Raw genomic sequence first — 21,934 nt, 5'->3', positions numbered from 1 at the left:
CTCTCATCGCCTATGATGTCTCAGGTAAAGTGGTACCTCGGGTTAAGAACTTAATTCGTTCTGGAGATCTGTTCTTAACCTGAGGCACCACTTTAGCTAATGGGGCCTCCCACTGCTGCCACCAGGTGATTTCTGTTCTCATCCTGAAGCAAAGTTCTTAACCCGAGGTACTATTTCTGGGTTAGCGGTGTCTGTAACCTGAAGCGTCTGTAACCCGAGGTACCACTGTACTGTCCAATGTTTTACTCATGACAGCAATGCCAACACCAGTCCTAAAGGATCTTCACTGGCTCCCAGTACATTTCCAAGCACAATTCAAAGTGTTGGTGCTGACCTTTAAAGCCGTAAACGGCCTCAGCCCAGTATACCTGAAGGAGCGTCTCCACCCCTATTATTCAGCCCGGACACTGAGGTCCAGCGCCGAGGGCCTTTTGGCGGTTCCCTCGCTACGAGAAGCCAAGTTACAGGGAACCAGGCAGAGGGCCTTCTCGGTAGTGTCACCTGCCCTGTGGAAAGCCCTCCCACCAGATGTCAAGGGAAAAAACAACTATCTGACTTTTAGAAGACATCTGGCAGCTGCGTCCCATTGCTGACAGAAGGAGAAAGCATGGAGAGACAGGTAATTAGGCAGGAATGCGGAAGGAGGAAGGAGCAGCCTAGTTGCAGTAGAAGCCTGAGTTCCAAGAACAGGGAGAAGGAAGGGGGAAGTTATAGGGAGAAGACACAGACTGACAGTTCAAGCTCGGACTCAGAGGGAGGGCCACCGGAAAAAGCCCATCCCACAATGCGCAGGCGAGCAAGAATTAATGAGAGGCATGAACAGGAAAGGAAGCGAAGGGGGGCTTTAAATGTGGGAAGAGGAAGGGGCGGAACTCAGACTCGGCAACAGCTAATTTGGAAGCAGACGCTGAGTGCCTGAGCTCCAGAGTGATTTGTGTGTTTTGAGCAATAAACCTGAATTAATTGCTGCTGGAATTGTCTCGCTTCCGTGGGAGAGACCCAACCATTACACATCTGGAGGCAGCCCTGTTTAGGGAAGTTTTTGATGTTTGATGTTTTATTGTGTTTCTAATATTCTGTTGGGAGCCTCCCAGAGCGATTGGGGAAACCCAGCCAGATGGGCGGGGTATAAATAACAAATTATTATTACTACTACTTCTGCTTAGTAGAGTGGACTGGACTTCTCAGGCGGGCAGGCTCTTTTTCGAAGAATAACATGAGGTACGATAAGCCCTCCGCCACACCAAACCAACAAAATTATTTCCAAAATAACACCACCACCTCAACGTCTCAGTCTTTTATTTCATTGGAAGCATATTGACAGCGCTCAGTTTCCAGGAACATATCTTCCTGGAGTAATGGTCCCCCTCCCCACATCTGAAAAACACAGAAATCACTGCAGATTGCCTGGCTCTTGGAAAATCACGGTGAAATCTAGCAGAGAATGAATAGAAACAGCTCAATCAATGCACACATCTGACCCAAGTGAGGTCCTAATTATGAGAAGTCATGTGCCGAGATAAGTGGTGCCGTTCCCGAAAATATTCCTGGCACACGGGACAGGTCAGCTTCTCCTCCCGCCTCCTTTTGCGTGGGGACTCTGGCAAAGCCCCCTCCTTTTTGTGGTGGCAGCGCATGTGGAACACCAGGTCAGACGTCATGCGGAAAGAGAGGTTGCATTTGGCGCACCAGTTTTGGGCCACGACGCTGAAGGAGGTGAAGGTGGGAGGCAAGAGAGTCAAGGAAGTGGAGGAGGGACTCGAGGCCGGGGCGGACGTGGCCTGCCTTTGCTCTCCCATCTGCCTGGGCCACAGCCCTGGGGTATAAGGGGTGCACTGAACGAGGCCCGGCGGCAGCAATGGGGAGCTGTTCAAGTCGCTGGCCAGGAATTTTGAAGCCAGAAGGGCGCTGTAACGCATGACGTCTGCAGCACTGACACATCCTGACAACTCCCCTGGGCCTTTTGCTAAGTCGCTCAGAGGGTGAGGGGCAGATGTCGTTGACCTCCTGTCCAGCAGGCATCTAGCTGGCTTGCTAAAAGCACTCTTTGGCTCCCTGGCACCTCGGCTGGGCCACACAAAAGAGAATGCACTGCCAGGGGAACATGGAACAGGGTCCCTGCCAGGGTGAGCCTCCTCAATTCCTTGTTCCACCGCCTTGGCTTTCTCCATTTTCATCTTCTCCTTTATCTGCCTCACTTCAGTGAATGCACTCTCCTTCTGCTCCAGGAGGAGAGCATCCTTCTTAACAGACATTTGTTTTCCCGTGCCGAGCTTCCAGAAAGATCCGCCTGATACCTGCTGCGCAACTCCTTCGTCCCTGCTCCCGCTGTGCTGTCCTCCGTGCAGGTGGTTTGTCTTCTCCAACAACACAGCCTTCCGGCTCAGGCCGTTCTCCACGTCATCGCAGTTTATCCGCCTCTCCCCGTGGGAATCCTCTTTCCAAGCGGCCATTTTGAACTCCAGGTCCCTAGCCAGGCTGTGGAAGTTTGTGGGTTGTCCTACCAACCTGCTTTTCGTCGTCTTTGGGGCAGAAAGGTTCCTCCAGAGCTGGGCGCTGTTCTCTGGGAAGCAGAGGAAGCGGGCGTGAGACAGAAAGGGGTGTTCCCATTTGAAAACTTGCTTGCAGTTCGGGCAACCCAACTCTAGGCAGAAAGAAAAGTAATGAAAGTCATGGAATTGCAGGTCAGGTCTTTTCCTACAATCCCTAACAAAAATGCCTCTGGTTTTTTTCACAAACATTTTCTTCAACTCATTATTGCCAAAGAAAATAAAGAATTTATTTATGTATGTAATAACGGCAGCAAGAGTCTTAATAGCTCAAGGATGGAAGAATGAGGAAACCCCGACAAAAGAACAATGGCAAGAGAAATTGATGGAACCGGCGAAACTGACATACAAATTGCGAGACAAGGACAACTGTGACTTTGGGAACTTTTTACAAACTACTTAAAAAGAAACCCAAATGAACTGGACTCCTTGGCAGGTTTTGAATAAACATACATAAATTTATTGACTGTTTATATAATAGATAGACAATTTAAGGATCTTTACAATTTTACAATATGCAGAGAACAACATGTGCTGAAAAATCAGAGAGAGAAACTGAGGGAAGTCTTGGGGGAGGGGGGAGGGTTCTTTTGGGGGGAGGGGGAGGGGGAAAATTGGGGGGAATGATGAAGATGATATGCTATGATAATTTGTTATATTGAAATTATTAATAAAAATATTTTTTTTAAAAAGAAAGTCACGGAATTGCAGAGTTGGGTCATCTAAATCATAGATCATATCTGCGTCATTATCCCAATTCCTATGCTTATTGACAGTCTCAACAACTCTAAAAGTTTGGAAATGTAAGTTGCAGAAGGGATGTTTCTTCCTCAGCAAGGCTTGTTCTTTTATATGCTTAATAATATTATGAATAATGCTTTCAACCAACAGACAGTGGTACACTGAAAGTTGAATGGAATCTGTTCCAGAAGTCCATTCGACTTCCAAAACATTCGGGAACCAAGGCGCAGCTTCTAAGATCTAGGAGTCTTGGTTGACCACAAACTTGACATGAGCCAACAGTGTGACGCGGCAGCTAAAAAAGCCAATGCAATTCTGGGCTGCATCAATAGGAGTATAGCATCTAGATCAAGGGAAGTAATAGTGCCACTGTATTCTGCTCTGCTCAGACCTCACCTGGAGTACTGTGTCCAGTTCTGGGCACCACAGTTCAAGAAGGACACGGACAAACTGGAACGTGACCAGAGGAGGGCAACCAAAATGGTCAAAGGCCTGGAAACGATGCCTTATGAGGAACGGCTAAGGGAGCTGGGCATGTTTAGCCTGGAGAAGAGGAGGTTAAGGGGTGATATGATAGCCATGTTCAAATATATAAAAGGATGTCACATAGAGGAGGGAGAAAGGTTGTTTTCTGCTGCTCCAGAGAAGCGGACACGGAGCAATGGTTCCAAACTACAAGAAAGAAGATTCCACCTAAACATTAGGAAGAACTTCCTGACAGTAAGAGCTGTTCAACAGTGGAATTTGCTGCCAAGGAGTGTGGTGGAGTCTCCTTCTTTGGAGGTCTTTAAGCAGAGGCTTGACAACCATATGTCAGGAGTGCTCTGATGGTGTTTCCTGCTTGGCAGGGGGTTGGACTCGATGGCCCTTGTGGTCTCTTCCAACTATGATTCTATGATTGGCTGCAGGAAGCCAATCAGAAGCCGCAAAAGTTGCGTCAGATGTTTGGGTTCCAGAGAACATTTGAAAACCGGAACAATCACTTCCGGTTTTCGATCGTTTGGAAACCAAAATGTTCGACTCCCAAGGCATTTGAAAACCAAGGTAAAGCTGTTCTTGGAACAGATGTTGGACTTATAATTCCTCACTCCCCCTGCATCCCTCTTTAAAAACTGGCATTATTTTGGTTACTCTCCAATTCTCTAGTAACAAACTCAATTTTAGTTACAAGCTCCTTTTGTTAGGAGCAATTTCACACTTGAATTCTCTCAGGGGGCTCTCAGGTGTATGCCAACTGGATAGGATGACATTAATCCTTAATTTGTCAATTAGCCCTAGAATCTCATCTCTTGTCAGTTCTTCAAACGCCCTCCCTGAAAAATTGCTTCTACGACATCTGTCTAACATCTTCAACCATGAAAAGCAATGCAGAATCACTGTTTCTCAGCTATGGGAATAACAGCAATGTATCTTATAGCAACAAGGCATGGGAAAAAAAGATATATTCTTGTAGGAAACATTGCATCATTACACACAAATTTAAATATATTTAAATAACTTTGATGTCCCTTTCCCAAAGCCTGGCAGGGCGCGAGGGCTGGCATGTGTGCGCCATATTTTGACATAGCTCAGGGCACCATAATGCCCAAGTCTGCCCTGGTGAGGAGTTCTATGGATTATTAGTAATAACAAACTGATCCCTACCTTAACGGATGCTCTGTAGGGTTTGTTACCATATCAGTTCCCACAGGTGGAAGTGTTTAAGACCTCAGAGTGAACCAGGGGCATAGCGTGGGGGGGCTGGCTGCAGGGCCGATGGCCCCGGGCACATTTTTCTGGGGCCCGTGAGGAGAAAGCAGCAGCCATGCCCCCTTTGATGCCAACCTCGGGGCTGGCGTCACATCAGCGGGGAGGGCTGGGCTGGAGCTCCCTGCCCCTGGCGCGCACCAGTGGGTCGTCCCCCCAAGTGACATGAAGACACGCTCCACAGCTGGAGTGAGCTCCTGGGGAGCTGGATTTTCAGATGAAGGCTTCCCCAGCTAAGATAGGCAGTTGTGGACTAGGAATTTTTGGCAAGACTCGTTTTGATAGCTCTTTTTTCTGCGACATATCTGGCCATTTCTTTCAGGGCATCTGATCTAGTTAGGTTATGTCAGGGGTCAGCAAACTTTTTCAGCAGGGGGCCAGTCCACTGCCCCTCAGACCTTGTGGGTGGCCGAACTATATTTTTTTGGGGGGTGAACAAATTCCTATGCCCCACAAATAACCTGGAGATGCATTTTAAATAAAAGCACACATTCTACTCATGTAAAAACACCAGGCAGGCCCCACAAATAACCCAGAGATGCATTTTAAATACAGTGGTGCCTCGCAAGACGAAAATAATCCGTTCCGCGATTCTCTTCGTCTAGCGGTTTTTTCGTCTTGCGAAGCAAGCCCATTGACGGCTTAGCGGATTAGCACTATTAGCGCTATTAGCGGCTTTTAGCGGCTTTTAGCGGGTTATCGGCTTAGCGGATCAGCTGATAAGCGGCTTAGCGGCTTAGAAAAAGGGGGGGGAGCCGGAAAAACTCGCAAGACATTTCGTCTTGTGAAGCAAGCCCATAGGGAAATTCGTTTTGCGAAGCGCCTCCAAAACGGAAAACCCTTTCGTCTAGCAGGTTTTCCGTCTTGTGAGGCGTTCGTCTTGCGGGGCACCACTGTAAATGACACATTCTACTCATGTAAAAGCACGCTGATTCCCGAACCATCCGTGGGCCGGATTTAGAAGGCGATTGGGCCGGATCTGGCCCCCGGGCCTTAGTTTGCCTACCCATGGGTTATGTCATAATAAATGTGTTGATCTTAAATTGATGCAATACATTCTTGCCTTCTTGAGTATGTTTAATTGCAATATAAATAAATAATAATAATAATAATAGTTTATTATTTATACCCTGCCCATCTGGCTGGGTTTCCCCAGCCACTCTGGGTGGCTCCCAACAGAATATAAATAAAAAAAAGCGATAAAACATCAAACATTAAAAACTTCCCTAAACAGGGCTGCCTTCAGATGACTTCTAAAAGTCAGATAGTTGTTTAATTCCTTGACATCTGATGGGAGGGTGTTCCACAGCGCAGGCGCCACTACCGAGAAGGCCCTCTGCCTGGTTCCCTGTAACCACACTTCTTCAGTGAGGGAACCGCCAGAAGGCCCTTGGAGCTGGACCTCAGTGTCCGGGCTGAGCGATGGCTGACCTTCAGGTGATTCGAATACAATAGATGCTACTGATAAAAGCCAGGCTCTACTGATTCTGAAGGTGTCTGTCTTTCTATTTAGGAAGAGAAGGATGGTGTCCCAGACAAAATGTCATACGTGCAAGCCCTCCAAGGGAGTGGCAAGCCAAGGTGGGCGATAAGCGAAAGAATTATGGCTTGCACTCCCCAGAGAATGAAAATTCCACTTGGCACATTAGCTAGACGATGGGCTTTCTACACTCACCACTGTGGAGTCGTCGGCTGGCTTTAATCTCGTTGAATCCCAGAAGCCCGGAGAGCTCCTCATCATACCAAACCAGGAGTTCCTCATTCCGGTGTATTTTCCTCGTAGGGCGATAGTACAGCTGGCTATTCCTTAAGTAGGCTTCTAGGTTCTGCTCTTTCTTGTTGGACGCTGGTTGAACCAACCTCATCCAAGGAAACGCGCCAGGATTCTGCACTGATGTGGCATCTACCTATAGGGCCAAAAGTGGAGAAATTCACTGTTTTGTTCTGTTTATTATTATTATTTTTAAAAAGAAGGTTCCCCCACAATACTTTTTATTCCTTTTTTGTAACAACAACAAATAAAACAAATACTCTTACATTCAAAAAATTGTATGTCTTCTTATTTACCCTGCGCCTTATTGCGCCCAGACTTCCTTCCATCCCTTCAATGGGTTTTCATGTCTCAAATCTTTTCTTACAGTTTCTTATTTACACTCCATCCACATCACAAGATTTACATTAATCCTGCTACAGTTTTTAAATTCTTACAGTTACTCCGTATATATTCAACAAATTTACTCCAATCCTTTTCGAACTTTGCTTCTTTTTGGTTCCGAATCTTATAAATCAATTTCGCCAATTCTATGTATTCAAACATTTTTGTCTGCCACTCCATTAAAGTTGGGATTTCTTGGGGTTTCCATTTCTGAGCCACTAAGATTCTAGCGGCAGTCGTTGCGTACATGAATAGTTTGTAATCTTCCTTGTAATTTTTAAAAAGAAGTTTTGTGTGAGTGCTGCCATATTAATGGATACATGTCAGGCTTCAGGATTCCTCTCACGGTGGCAGCCAAGAAGCAGATAAACAAAAGGAGTTCTTACCAAGTAATTTATTCAATATTCACAGAGAGAGATGAAGGAATGCCGTCTCCCTAAGACAATGGTGTTGCTCCGAGTAAAGTCGCCTCCCCTCCGTCTCTCCTACTCTACGTCATCCCTGCGTCGGCTGATCTGTGCTTTCTGCCTTTGAGCTTTCTGTTCTACAACTCTCAATGGCTGCCTAGTCCTGGGAGATGGAGGGCAGTCAGGAATGCTTTCCAAAGACACTGAGTCTGATAACTCTCCCTGGTGGTGCTTCTTCTTCCTGCTGCTCTCCCAATATTTCCCAGCTTCTCCCCACTGCAGCTTGTGAACTGTGACCTTCTGCAAACCACTGTTCTAAATCTATACTGTCCTCCTGTTCTCAGGAAGGTTCAGGAGAATGGAGGGCAGTCCCCACCATTCTTCCTCAGTCCAGCCCCTGACAATACATCCATATCGGTGATGAACATGCCCTCCCACATAAGCTTCAGAAAGAATCGACATTTCACCCTTTTATTAGGATGCTGTGCACACCTAACTCTTATGCTCTCATCCTTCAATAGCTGCCTTCTTCAAGTATTCATGGTGGAGCTGTCACCAGTTGGCCCGACTAAAATAAATCCATGTAGATTCTCCAATGAGCTACGGTGGTACCTCGGGTTAAGTACTTAATTCGTTCTGGAGGTCCGTTCTTAACCTGAAACTGTTCTTAACCTGAAGCACCACTTTAGCTAATGGGGCCTGCTGATGCTGTTGCGCCACTGGAGCACAATTTCTGTTCTCATCCTGAAGCAAAGTTCTTAACCTGAAGCACTATTTCTGGGTTAGCGGAGTCTGTAACCTGAAGCGTATGTAACCCGAGGTACACTGTACTTTCTTTCTGGGAGGAAGGTCACTTCCTAGGTGCTTTGGGAAGACACTGGGACTGCATTTCAGGATTTGGTTGGTGGCGTCACCTCAAGGTCAGCAGGGACAATCACACCATAGTCAACTTGCTGGATCTTTCTATGGCCTTTATTATGGCTTGCTATGAGAGCTCAGTGATACAAGGACAAGAATTTGCAAAAAATAATAATTGTGGGACTACAGTGGAACCTCGTGTTACGGATGGGATCCGTTCCGGAGGCCCGTCTGCAACACGGAACTGACGCAAGCAGTTCAAGCTTAGCGCTTCTGTGCATGTGCGAAGCAGGATTTAGTACTTCTGCGCATGCGGCAAAACCCGGAAGTGACCCGTTCCGGTACCTCCGGGTTGTCGTGGGTCGCAACACGAAAGCACGTAACCTGAAGCAGACACAACTTGAGGTATGACTGTACTTATTCCTTGCTGGGAAATCCCCAAACGCAATGGTCGGAAGCCATTGTATTACATTATTTATTGTATACAGTGGCACCTCTGGATACGAACGGGATCCGTTCCGGAGTCCCGTTCGTATCCAGAAGCAAACGTATCCAGTGTGCATGCGTGCGTCACTTTTTGCCGCTTCTGCGCATGACGTCATTTTGAGCGTCTGCGCAAGCAGCAAAACCTGGAAGGAACACGCTCCGTTACTTCCAGGTTGCCACAGAGCGCAACTCGAACATGCTCAACCCGAAGCGCATTCAACCTGAGGTATGACTGTAGTTGTATTGTACTGTATAGTTATTAGCATTGTATTACATTAATTATAATTTGACACTGATGTGTTATAAATTTGTAAAAATGGTTAATAAATAATTGGTTAAGTAAGTAAGTAAGGGTCAATAGAATAAAAAAATAAATTCACTGTTTAGCCTTAAATCCCAACAGTACAGAAAATCCTGGGTGCCTGGGCCCCTTGGGAAATGATCCCAATGATTGCAAATATCACAATACAGTAACCATTCTCGTTACTTTAGCTCACAATTAGGATTAGAGTGCCTTATCAAAAGCTAGCTGGCTTCGTTTCAGAATCACTTTCTGGAATCATGCAAAGGGACTCTTCTGAACAGCCACTTACCTTGATGACATAATGGATGTTTCTTTTCTCTGAGCACTTGAGCGCAATAAAAGCCACAGTGTCCAACTGCGCATCATGTAGCAGGCATGGCCCCAAAATAGTTTCCTCTGGAATTTCTTGAGTGGTGTGGACAGTTGCTAACACGTCTGGGAAATGCTGCGGCAGAAGTCTGTTATCGCTCGTCCTGAATTCTTTTGTTAAAAGTGTAAGTTCCATTGCAGACCTGTAAGGAGCAAAGAATTAAAGTGTCAACAGAGAATAGGTAGAGGCAGGTCCATGGTGTACACATTTGTCACCCAGGGGATTTTAATTGCAAGTCTGGCTATGTTTCTTATGAGCTAAACAACACATGACTCAATATGTTTGTGATCAGAATCGTCCACTGCTGCTGCTTCCATATTAGGTCTGCTTCCAGAACAACTACATGGGGGCTGCTAATTTGATGAGGAATAAGTGTTGGGGGCACAGGTACAATGGTGCCTCGCAAGACGAAATTAATCCGTTCCGCGAGTCTCTCCGTCTTGCGGTTTTTTCGTCTTGCGAAGCACGGCTATTAGCGGCTTAGCGGCTATTAGCGGCTTAGCGGCTATTAACGGCTTAGCGGCTTAGCGGCTTTAAGAAAAAGGAAACAAACTCACAAGAACTCGCAAGACGTTTCGTCTTGCGAAGCAAGCCCATAGGGAAATTTGTCTTGCGGAACGACTCAAAAAACAGAAAACTCTTTCGTCTTGCGCGTTTTTCGTCTTGCGAGGCATTCGTCTTGCGAGGTACCACTGTATGTAAGAAAGGTGCCAAATGGCTCCTTAAACCAAGGTTGCGGTCGCCAAAATGGAAAGTCTAGTTGCCATTTTGGAGCAAGAATACTCTAGAGTCTTCTTTTTCAAATGATGGACTTCTTGGTTAAACATCTGACTAGTTCAGATGGCAATCTTGAGCTAGGTTAAGAGCTTTGAGAACTTAAGGAAGAAAAACCAATTCGATTCAAGGATAGTCCACATATATATTGACCTATTCTGACCTCATATTCTTAATAGTGACTGCTCCTGCATAGAGAAACCAACTAGATTCCAGAAATTCATTCCGATTGTGCAGATTAAATATAACAGATAGAATTCCATAGGGTGGGGTATTTGTGTGTGAAAAAACAGTTCCCACTCAATGATCCCCAGATGATAATAATAATATAATAATAATTTATTATTTATACCCCACCCATCTGGCTGAGTTTCCCCAGCCACTCTGGGCAGCTTCCAATCAAGTGTTAAAAACAGTACAGCATTAAATATTAAAAACATCCCTGAACAGGGCTGCCTTCAGATGTCTTTTAAAGATAGGATAGCTGCTTATTTCCTTCACATCTGAAGGGAGGGTGTTCCACAGATGATGGAGATGTCAGGCATCATCCCAGCACCCGGACATCTTCACTTGGTCGCAAGTGGTCGAAAGTCGGGTGCAAAATGCGCCTGGCGCCTGGCTAATTTCGAACACTGGTTGGGGGTGGAAGAACTTTAATCTTTTCCTTGCATGACCTTTCCCTCATCCAAAAACGCCATCCTGAAGCTTACAGCTGGGTGATATCAGTTGGGAAATAGAGAAACCTCCCTTCAGATATAGCAGAAAAGATGAAAAAGATGAAGCAACTTGGTGAAAGTCTCAAAATAAGGAACAAACAATGCTTCTAAAAACTAGTTCTAGTGCTCTTTTTCCCTCCCTTAAATACCAGCTATGACTTGGGCCACAGTGGAAGCAGTTACAGTCCCAAATCAGCCCAATGGTTTAAAGTGCAATGCGCTTGGCTCAATGGAGGCAGTTAAAGGTAAAGGTAAAGGGACCCCTGACCATTAGGTCCAGTCGTGACCGACTCTGGGGTTGCGGCGCTCATCTCGCTTTATTAGCCGAGGGAGCCGGCATATAGCTTCTGGGTCATGTGGCCAGCGTGACTAAGCCGCTTCTGGCGAACCAGAGCAGCGCATAGAAACGCCGTTTATCTTCCCGCCAGAGCGGTACCTATTTATCTACTTGCCCTTTGACATGCTTTCGAACTGCTAGGTTGGCAGGAGCAGGAACCGAACAACAGGAGCTCACCCCGTCGCGGGGATTCGAACCACCGACCTTCTGATCAGCAAGTCCTAGGCTCTGTGGTTTAACCCACAGTGCCACCCGCGTCCCAATGGAGGCAATTACAACCCCAAATAAGTTCTGTGAAGGTTTTCAGACCTACACTTCAGAAACCAAGACGTGCAGAGTGTGTAAACCAAGCAAAGAGCAATTGCAAAGATGTTTTTTCAGGGCATGTGAAGTTGTCAGACACACAGACTGGGAGCAACAAAACAGAGCAGCACAACACTGAATACCAAAGACCCCAAGTCTCTGACCAAATCCCATCTCTTATTTGCTTAAATCTGCAGCTCTAAGCCAAGAGTGCGTGTGAACACCTTAGTCTGGCGCCTATAAAAACAAGGTAACAAGTGTCTAACTCTGTGGCCCCCTTTGAGCTTGAGGTCCAGGCAAGAAGCCAGCTCTGCATTTATAGTCACCTGGAGAAGGATATGGGTTCCTGTCTGGAAAGATGGGCAGGATTAGTCCTTTAGAGGGAGGGATTGGGATAGCCCTAGTTATTTATCATCGCTGTCATACAGAATGCCATCTAAGGGAAATCACTGCTTTAACAAAACTTGGGGCTCCTCCAGACATCCGTTATATTACGGATTAATGATGATTTGCGCTCATGATGCTATCAGGGAGGTCACATGCAACCCGCTTTCCATGCTGTTTGTGCCTGCAAATGTTGGGAGGGGGGCTTCGCTTCCAGGCGGCGCATATTCCATCACTTCCTGCTGACATCCCGTAAGTTATTATACCGCAAATGTTCCGGTTTATTTTTCTTCTGCCCTTGTTGCGATGTGGCCCTTCCAGACAGCAATAATGCATAGATTTGCAGAAGCATCGCAGAACAAACTGAAGCAAAATAAATCCACAACTAATGCGCTATTGTTGCGTCACGAAGATGTTGCAGAAGACACCCGCACTGAAATACCACTCTAGGGAGAGTCCCTAGGAATTTTAGCAAAGGATGCTCCCAGGTGCATGGCACAGAAAATGCGGTCATCCTCTCATTTTGGTACAGTTTGACGTTCAAAAACAATGCAACAATGCAGTCGCACTTAGCCAATCTCAATTGTCTAAAAAGAAGCAGCATTGCCATGTAGAATTGCAGAGATCCAGAGTTGCTCTTTTCTTAACTGAGTAAGTATTTTCTCCTGAAAAAAGGATGATCGAAACAGACTCCACCCTGCCTCTGATTCTAACAATATGTGTGTTGCTGCTTAACAAAGCATCTTTGTTCAATGTTTGTCCAAAATGTCAAGTACACTCTTCAATAATGTCAGGAAAGCAAGTAATATGGCAGATATCTTCTGAAATGGTATTCCAAGTCTACTATAAATTGTAACAACATGGAGTGGCACAGACATCTCTCAAAACCTAAAGACTCAGATATCTGTTCACCTGCACAACTGCCACATGTTTTAGCATCCGTCTGTCTCAAGAGATAATAGAGTGCTTCTAGATACTTGAATAAAATGTATTTCAAATACTGTACAACAATACCATACAACAAGACTCTCAAAAAGAATTATCTGCCCATTCTCAGTGCCAACAGATATATAAAAATTCCTTTCTTTTCCCTACTTTTGGTTAAGAGCTTTCTTATTAGAAACATGGACTAAATTACACCATTCATTCTCCCTAAAGGGTTATGATTACTCCCAACGCTTCTTCTATTCTAAATAAAAGAGGTATTAAATTTTGGTACCCACAATTTAAATAAATTTCGTTTTTAGTTTTCATTTATCAGTACTGCAAAGCAATTTAGCATTAAAAGTTAACAATACAAAAAACCAAAATTCAACCTTTTGTATCAGCCCTGAAAATATAACAGCAAAACCCTAGGCATGTTTCCTCAAAAGCAAATCCTGCTGTGTTCCTTAGCATTTTACCATCACCCCAAAGAAAAGATATAAAGAAAGATCTAAGCCAAACATCCAGAGATAGTTTATCATTTCACATTATCCGTGTTCAGCTACTCCTTGTAATCCAAATTCCACACAGGGAGACGCGAGTATTTGAAATCTATTCCAAAGCCCAAAAACAAATCCTGGATGTCAGATCCTGCGATTCAGGCAGCATTGCAGTATTCCAATTTGGTGTTTGAATGCTTGGTTTGAAAAGCTCTTCAGAAGCCGGACGGTCGCTAATTTTGCAAACGTGCTATTATGGGATGTGTCCCTGGTGCTTTCCAGCAGGTCTGCCTCCGGCGGCTGAGCTCTCTCCGGGTTTTCCTCCCCAAAAAAACCTCCCGGCGGTTCCAAAGGACGCCCCTTCGACAGTGCCGTCGGAAGAGCGCCTGGATCCAAACCACTCCCGAACGTTAAGGCATTTTGAAGGCTGCGATCCTCTTATATAAGCACGCGAGGAAGTCCCGCTGAACCGAATGCGGATTCACACTCCCTCGCAAGCACGCCTCGTCGGACAAAAGGGTCCTTTGGCGACAGCCTCCTCCCCGCCGCTCAAACCCATCTTAACCCGCTTACTTACCTGGGAGGGTCGAAGCGCGGCTCGCTAGCCGGCTGGGCATCAGCTGGTGCTCAGACCCGCCCCGTCGGCTCCATCTCCGGGAGACGTCCAGCCGGAGCCCCCTGCTCTCCCCGCTCTGCTCCCGGTAGCCAAGCCAGCGGGGATGCGTCCGCGGGAGGAGGAGGAGTTTCGACGGGGCGCTCAGTCCAGCCCAGAGGGGGCGGCGGCGGCGGCGCAGAGGGGGCGCAGCCCTCACTTGGCTGCCGTCGGCCCGGAGGCCATCGCCCGGACCAAGCCACCCGCCGCGGAAGCGCCTCTCCAGGGGTATCCCCAAAGCTCCCTCGACGGGGCAGGCTGGGGGGACGGACTTCACGCCGCCCACGGCAGTCTCGCCCCCACGAGCTTTTTCCTAGACGCCTACCACGGCAGTAGCCGAGGGAGCAGGTCTCTAACATAAATCCTGCCCCACCCCATAAATCCTGGCTATGCCCATGGTTCCTACCCGCCCCCGCAATTTTGACTCCACTTACCGGACGGACGACAGCCTGGCATTCCGGTATCGCAGGAGGTTGGGCTAGATGACCCTTGGAACCCTTCCCTTCCAGCTCTGCAGTGCAATGAGGGCCCCGTCTGGGCCATAGCTGTCAACTTACAGATTTGAAAATAAGGGACCAGCAGCCTCGAAAATAAGGGATCAGCAGCCAAAATAAGGGATTTTGCTTAGCTTATCCAGAAATCCGGCACTGATGGAGCCATGCTGCTTTGGCTGCGACTGACTGTGTTTTGCAGGGGGTAGGATGATCCCAAGGGTCTACAACTCCCACCAAAGAAGAGGGGCAGACAAAACTGATGAACGACGTCGAGATGGCAAAGCTTACAGGCAGAATCAGAAACCAGAAAGAGGACCTCTTTAAGAAAGAATGGGGAAAGTTTATAATTTAGTTGAAAAGCTATTGTCATTGGTAGGATGGACAGAAAACTTGTAGTAAAAATTTGAACTATGGATGGACAAATGATTTATAAAAATAGAGTTATGAAAGGGATGCAGAGGGGGAAATCACTAGATTAAGATGCTGCACTGGTTGGAGGGTATGCTAAGCAGAACGTCGGGGCTGCCGTCGTCCTGGCGCGAGGAGTTCCATCGGCCCTTTCCCGCCCAAGAGAGAGGGAGAGAGACTCTCGCCCACGCCGCCCACGAGCCCGGCATGAGGCGGTTGTGGCACTGCCGTGGCCGCTGAAGCGCCGCCCTTCTGCGTCCCTCCCCATCCCCTCCTCTTCCTCCTCCCTCAGGCTGCCTCCTCAGCCGCCTCCGGCTTTCCCTGGCAGCGTGATGGAAGTCTCGCAAGAGAGGGGCTGCCTGCCCACCCGCCGCCACCCGTCTCCTCACGACGCATCCCTGAGGGGGAAAAGGGAGAGACGAAGACACGGCAGCTCGTGCATGCGCGGGCTCTCGAGGCGGAGGACCCCGAGCCGCTGCTTCCCTCCCAAGCCGGGCAAGCATGAAAGTCGGGAAATTTAAGGGGCATCATCAATAAGGGACAGTAACGGGACACGGTGCTGGGATAAGGGAGTTTCCCGCCAAATAAGGGACGGTTGACAGCTATGTTCCGGGTGTCTACAGTTCCACCACGTGACGTTACAGGGGTGCCTGTCTGGGCTGATCCGGATCTTGTTAGGTGGAAATAACGGCGCTGGAAAGGATTCGGATTCAGATGATTTCGAGTTGACTGGGGTGGGGAAGCTCACCTGGAGCCATTATTACGTATCTTCAGGTGCCAGGAAAAAAACATTCCTTTTAAACCAGGTCTTTCCCTTTTAACTATCCATGGCCTTTTAGAGTGGGTAGAATGTTTTAATGTATTTCTTCCCCTGGTTTTAATGTATGTGTTTTTTGTTTGTAAGTTACTTGGCAAGTCACTTTCAGTTGTCACGGCAAAATAAAAAGGCACCTAGTAAATTAAATAAATAAATACATAGTTGTGCTCATGAGTCTACCAGGTAACTGCTGCTTAAAACAGTGAACTAAATACTCAAGTCAGATCAACCACCAATTCTAATGGCTTGTGGACTAAGTAATGAATTGTGGATTTTCCCCAAAGCAAGAATTGAACCTGAAATCCTTTAGCAACTTGAAACTGGCAGCTCCGCGGTAAAAAAAAGCTTCTCAAAAACAGGTAGAAGGTGCCAAATTTTCAGGGATGATCTCAGAAGAAGCAGATTTGTAGCTCAAGTCCAGTGTTAGAAAGACAGAGGTCGATAATTTGTTTATCAAGGGCAATTGTTTTCGGTATGATGGGAATAGTTTTACTCTCCTCTGAGGTTTTATATGCGAAAATAAAAGCTTATCAATTTTCCATGTTTAGGGTTTTTGTTTTTTTTAATGTTATATTAGGCCACCGATGAAGATATTTGCATTGAAACAAATTTGGCTTATGTCAAAATGATTTGCATAGTATTAGGATAGTTAAGGAATTATTGCTGGAATCTTTGTAGGTATGATTTGTTTGTTGTAATAAATAATTCTGCATTTTACTACCATTTCCCCCCTTTGTTTTTGGTTGAAAACACTGGCATTGCCATTAAAGCAGCAAGTCAAAACCCTTTAACGGAGAACTTCATCATCTGCATTAACCTGCCTAGTTGGTTGCTTTATGTGGCATGTAAGCCTGGCAGTTCCTGTTACGGGTGGGTGGGTCTAGTCATGTCTAATAAAAAAAGGTTGCAGGGAGGGAGCTACAGAAATGGGGGGACCCAGCTGCACCACTGGAAATTGCGACAAGGATGCCTGCTCTTATTTGTTCATCCTCTGTTGCTCAAAATAAAATCAAACTATCAGACCCTCGTTGGAATAAGAGCCAGCACCATTTCCAACACAGAGGAGGCGGGAAAAATATTGGGGCCACTTTCAGAGTTGGTCTCCCTCGCCGGTCACCGAAACAGGTAAAATGAAAATAAAAAAGGCAGGTTCTTTATTTCCTCCAGCGCTCCTAAAGTAGCAAATACCTGCGCTAGCAACCCAGTCAGATGGGAGAACATTGGATAAAGACCTTTATGAAATGCCTGGATTGATTTCTGTGTTTTCTTTTTCTTTCTTTTTTTTTGCAAAATCAGAAATATTGCAAAGATTTCATCCCCCCCTCCCAGTTTTCTACATCAGCTTTGCAAGATCTCCTGAGCTTGTTCTGTCTTTTCCACAATCTCTCCTGTCAGCTTTTCTTTTGGCAACAGATTTCTCTTTGATTGTATCAAATATAAAATATCCCTCCTTCAAAACCATTACTGGGTTGACGTTTGGTTTTTCAATACAAGCCAATATTCAGTTTGCTTGGACATTAATCAAAGAAGCCCGGTTATTTCATTTGTCAACATGCTCATAGGAATTTTCTACCAGGCGTTAAAGGCATTTATATGGAATGACATCTTTCAAAAGCGATGTAGCAAGTCCCAATTTGGGGCCTATTCGATTCTGACAAGACATTTGATGGTTATATATTTTATGTACCAGCTGTGCCAGAAACCATTTGCTATGCAGAGCCATAAATTATCTCCAGCAAGTGCCTTTTATAAAGAAATTAAAAACAAACAGGCATAAGGCACTTCTTGCGATGATGATGATGATGGATGATGATGATCATCATCATCGTATGTGAATCAGGTGGATTCCATTACAATATTAAATAAAGGGTTGGAAATCAAAGGGATCTCGAGTTAGTGATTCCAAAGATAGGAGATAAAATGGATAAACTGTTTGCTAGATTTCATTGCAAAGGGCCTTTCTGAAGGCAGCGTAATTTGGGTTTATTATCTCATCCCCTTTCCCATTACTGCTGATCTTGTGCAGTCTGGCATAAGCATTATTCCATCAACATGCACGGTGTTTTAATAAATAATAATAATAATAATAAATTTTATTTATATCCCGCCCTCCCCAGCCGAAGCCGGGCTCAGGGCGGCTAACAACACTAAAACAATACAACATTATAAAACATTATAAAAATGTTTTTTTTTTTTACAGAATACAAGTCCCTGTTCTGCATGTGGCTCCAGCCTGGCAACCCTGAGCAGAGAAGGCCGATGTCGTTTTCACAAATGATACCCGCCTCTTCCCCCACAATTCCCCAGTTTGTAAGCTGAGTGAAGAACTTACACTGGCTACGAAACATGTTTCCCCCAGCCAATTCCATCTTGAATAGGGAATTGTATAAGGGTAAGAGCTGCAGTCCAGTGGCCAAGTGTAAATGGTTTTGCATGCACAATGTCCCTGGTTCACTGCCTGCCATCTCTAGGTTGAGACTGCGGAAGCCCTAGAACAGGCATAGGCAAACTCGGCCCTCCAGATGTTTTTGGCCTACAACTCCCATCATCCCTAGCTAGCAGGACCAGCGGTCAGGGATGATGGGAATTGTAGTCCCCAAAATATCTGGAGGGCTGAGTTTGCCTATGCCTGCCCTAGAAAGCCCTGATCCGCCAGAAGCAATTCTGAGTTACACAGACGGATAAATTGACTCTGTATAATGCAGCTTTCTATGTTCCAATAGGAGAGGCATCTTGTGCAGACCCACCCATTTGCCCTCTGGCATGGAGCCACTTCCTTTGTCAGACTTAGGTCAGGGGTAGGCAACCTAAGGCCCGGGGGGCCACATCCTGCCCAATCGCCTTCTCAATCTGGCCCATGGACGGTCCAGGAATCAGCATGTTTTTACACGAGTAGAATGTGCCCTTTTATTTAAAATGCATCCCTGGGTTATTTGTGGGGCCTGCCTGGTGTTTTTACATGAGTAGAATGGTGCTGTGGAATTGCTGATCAGAAGGTCGGCGGTTCGAATCCCCACAACGGGGTGAGCTCCCGTTGCTCTGTCCCTGCTCCTGCCAATCTAGCAGTTCGAAAGCACGTCAAAGTGCAAGTAGATAAATAGGTACCACTCTGGCGGGAAAGTAAACAGCATTTCCGTGTACTGCTCTGGTTCACCAGAAGCGGCTTTGTCATGCTGGCCACATGACCCAGAAGCTGTACGCTGGCTCCCTCGGCCAATAAAGTGAGATGAGCGCCACAACCCCAGAGTTGGCCACGACTGGACCTAATGGTCAGGGGTCTACAACGGGGTAAGCTCCCATTGCTGTGTCCCAGCTCCTGCCAACCAAGCAGTTCGAAAGCACACCAGTGCAAGTAGATAAATAGGTACCGCTGCAGCGGGAAGGGAAATGGCTTTTCCATGCGCTCTGGTGTCCTGTTGCGCCAGAAGCGGCTTAGTCATGCAGGCCACATGACCCAGAAAGCTGTCTGTGGACAAACACTGGCTCCCTCAGCCTGAAAGTGAGATGAGCGCCACAACCCCATAGCCGCCTTTGACTGGACTTAACCGTCCAGGGATCCTTTACCTTTCACCTTTACCTGCCCCACCAACATAAATCCTGACAGCACCCATGCTAGGGGAGTTGTTTGTAAGCAACATCAGGAACAATGGAGCAAATGTGCAAATCGAGTAGACTCTGAAGAAGCATTTGTCACTCTTAATTGTGCTTGGTAAAACTTCTAATATAGTGTAGCTATATCAGAGTATCAGACACTGACTGGCTTGCATAGGCAGAAATGATCCTCTCTGTTAGCTGTTGCAATGCCCTGCCTGATTCATTGGCCCTTTGCTGCAAATTAAGGCTGCAATCCCATGCAACCGGAAGTAATTTACCTGTAAGTAAGCACCATTGAGGTACGTGGGTGGCGCTGTGGGTCAGAAGGTTGGTGGTTCGAATCTCCACAATGGGGTGAGCTTCCGTTCCTCGGTCCCAGCTCCTGCCAACTTAGCAGTTTGAAAGCACGTCAAAGTGCAAGTAGATAAATAGGTACCACTCCAGTGGGAAGGTAAACGGCATTTCCGTGCGCTGCTCTTGTTTGCCAGAAGCGGCTTAGTCATGCTGGCCATATGACCCGGAAGCTGTCTGCGGACAAACGCCGGCTCCCTTGACCTATAGAGCAAGATGAGTGCGCAACCCCAGAGTCGGCCACGACTGGACCTAGTGGTCAGGGGTCCCTTTACCTTTTAAGCACCATTGATTTCAGGGGAGCTTATGACATATAAACGTGCATTGCGTCAGGCTGCATGTGAGACCATGAGGAGCACAGAGGTGCAGTTGAGCCTGATGTGAGAGACTTTGAGTCAATATAATAGCTGCAATGTACGGACAAAACATCAATACGCAACTCCCCAGGTTGAGTCAAGGCTTGTTTCCCACCAAAACGAAAATGGACAAATTGCCTCCCAAGTGATTCTGCCTTGCTTCCCCATCCTGTGGCTTCATCCATTAATTAGGTCAGATCGGTCCAGTTCCTTCTCATGAGCTGTGGCTCGAGGGGGCGACGGGGGGGGGGACACAGGGATGACAAGAAAGAGTCGGTCATAATTATTGCAATAATTTCAGGTGGCTTGACAACCTTTCTAGGAAAAAGTCTTTGGCGAGAAGGGTGAAATATGGAAATATGCAAAATAGGGTGTGTGTGTGCGCGCGCTTGTTTGTTTTAGAATGTTTCATTGCAACAACTACATGTGTCTTACACACATAAATACAAGCATGTGCCTGGCAAATGTATCAATATGGTATATGGTGCAAAGCTAATTTAGGTTAGATTTGCACATGATTTTATCACGTTAAAATCTGATTTTGTGTAGCCTCAACACTATATGTAGTATAAGCAAAAATCCAAGCTTTGCACAGCCATCCATGTGTGAAGCTACCTATTTCTGTGTTTGCTTTCAAAGCACAATTTACCATATCCCAACACACAGTCTGGACGCAGGCTATTGCTGAGCACAGCATTCCCCTACCAATTAGAGTCACAATATGTAGAAAATAATGGACTAGGGTGTGTGCCCAATTAGCATTGGCCCATCCCAGTTCCTTGAGAGCCAGTGTGGTGTAGTGGTTAAGAGCGGTAGCTTTGTAATCTGGGGAACCGGGTTCGAGTCTCCGCTCCTCCACATGCAGCTGCTGGGTGACCTTGGGCTAGTCACACTTCTTTGAAGTCTCTCAGCCCCACTTACCTCACAGAGTGTTTGTTGTGGGGGAGGAAGGGAAAGGAGAATGTTAGCCGCTTTGAGACTCCTGAAGGGGAGTGAAAGGCGGGATATCAAATCGAAACTCTTCTTCTTCTTCTTCTTATTCCTTTCTCCATCTATTGGCTGCTGTTGGCAAGGAAGTCCAAGCTTGACAGCATCCTGCCCCCCAAAGAGGGCTGGACCACCAGGCACAATTCACCACTACCTCATAAAGGACACATCTCCAGTTGCCAACTGACAGTTTACAGGCATATTTATATTGGTCACCTGGGCTCATCATGTTATCAATATGTGTTGTGCAAAAAAACAATGGTTTTGCCTGAATATAAAGAAGACAATTCCCCAGTCACGGAAATCTGTTAGGCAAAACTTATTTTGTGGCCTAGGGACATAGAAACATAGGACAGATACAGTATATTGATTGAGCTCATTCAAACTTTCATTGGAAATAGTCAATATTCTAGTGAACTAGTACAGTATTCAGCTTCAATAGACGCCCCTAGGAGACTACATGCTTTTGAATTCTGGTGCTGGAAGGGACTCTTGAGAGTCCCATGGACTGCAAGAAGATCAAACCTCTCCATTCTGAAGGAAATCAGCCCTGAGTGCTCACTGGAAGGACAGCTCCTGAAGCTGAGGCTCCAATACTTTGGCCACCTCATGAGAAGAGAAGACTCCCTGGAAAAGACCCTGATGTTGGGAAAGATGGAGGGCACAAGGAGAAGGGGATGACAGAGGTCGAGATGGTTGGACAGTGTTCTCGAAGGTACCA

The 21,934-nt window shown here is 46.5% G+C and overlaps 1 protein-coding gene across 3 annotated transcripts; it reads right to left on the bottom strand.

Moving 5' to 3' along the window:
- Positions 1–1,284: 1,284 nt before the first annotated feature.
- On the bottom strand, positions 1,285–14,743 carry ZNF488 (zinc finger protein 488). 3 transcript variants are annotated; one of them, XM_081864336.1, is made up of 4 exons: positions 14,641–14,743; positions 9,536–9,758; positions 6,712–6,943; positions 1,285–2,644 (listed from the first exon to the last, which is right to left on the bottom strand). In XM_081864336.1, the coding sequence occupies exons 2-4, from the start codon at positions 9,749–9,751 to the stop codon at positions 1,494–1,496; spliced, it is 1,599 nt and encodes a 532-aa protein (XP_081720462.1). In that variant the 5' UTR covers positions 9,752–9,758; positions 14,641–14,743; the 3' UTR covers positions 1,285–1,493. The 3 variants fall into 3 exon arrangements, with proteins under 3 accessions (XP_081720462.1, XP_081720461.1, XP_081720463.1); XM_081864335.1 differs by lacking the exon at positions 14,641–14,743 and adding an exon at positions 14,132–14,256; XM_081864337.1 differs by lacking the exon at positions 14,641–14,743 and adding an exon at positions 12,073–12,194.
- Between the last annotated feature and the right edge of the window lie 7,191 nt (positions 14,744–21,934).

Source organism: Podarcis erhardii (genome assembly GCF_964252035.2).
Source record: "Podarcis erhardii genome assembly, chromosome: 5".
In the NCBI taxonomy this organism is placed as follows: domain Eukaryota; kingdom Metazoa; phylum Chordata; class Lepidosauria; order Squamata; family Lacertidae; genus Podarcis; species Podarcis erhardii.
This window is presented reverse-complemented; position numbering and strand designations above follow the sequence as displayed.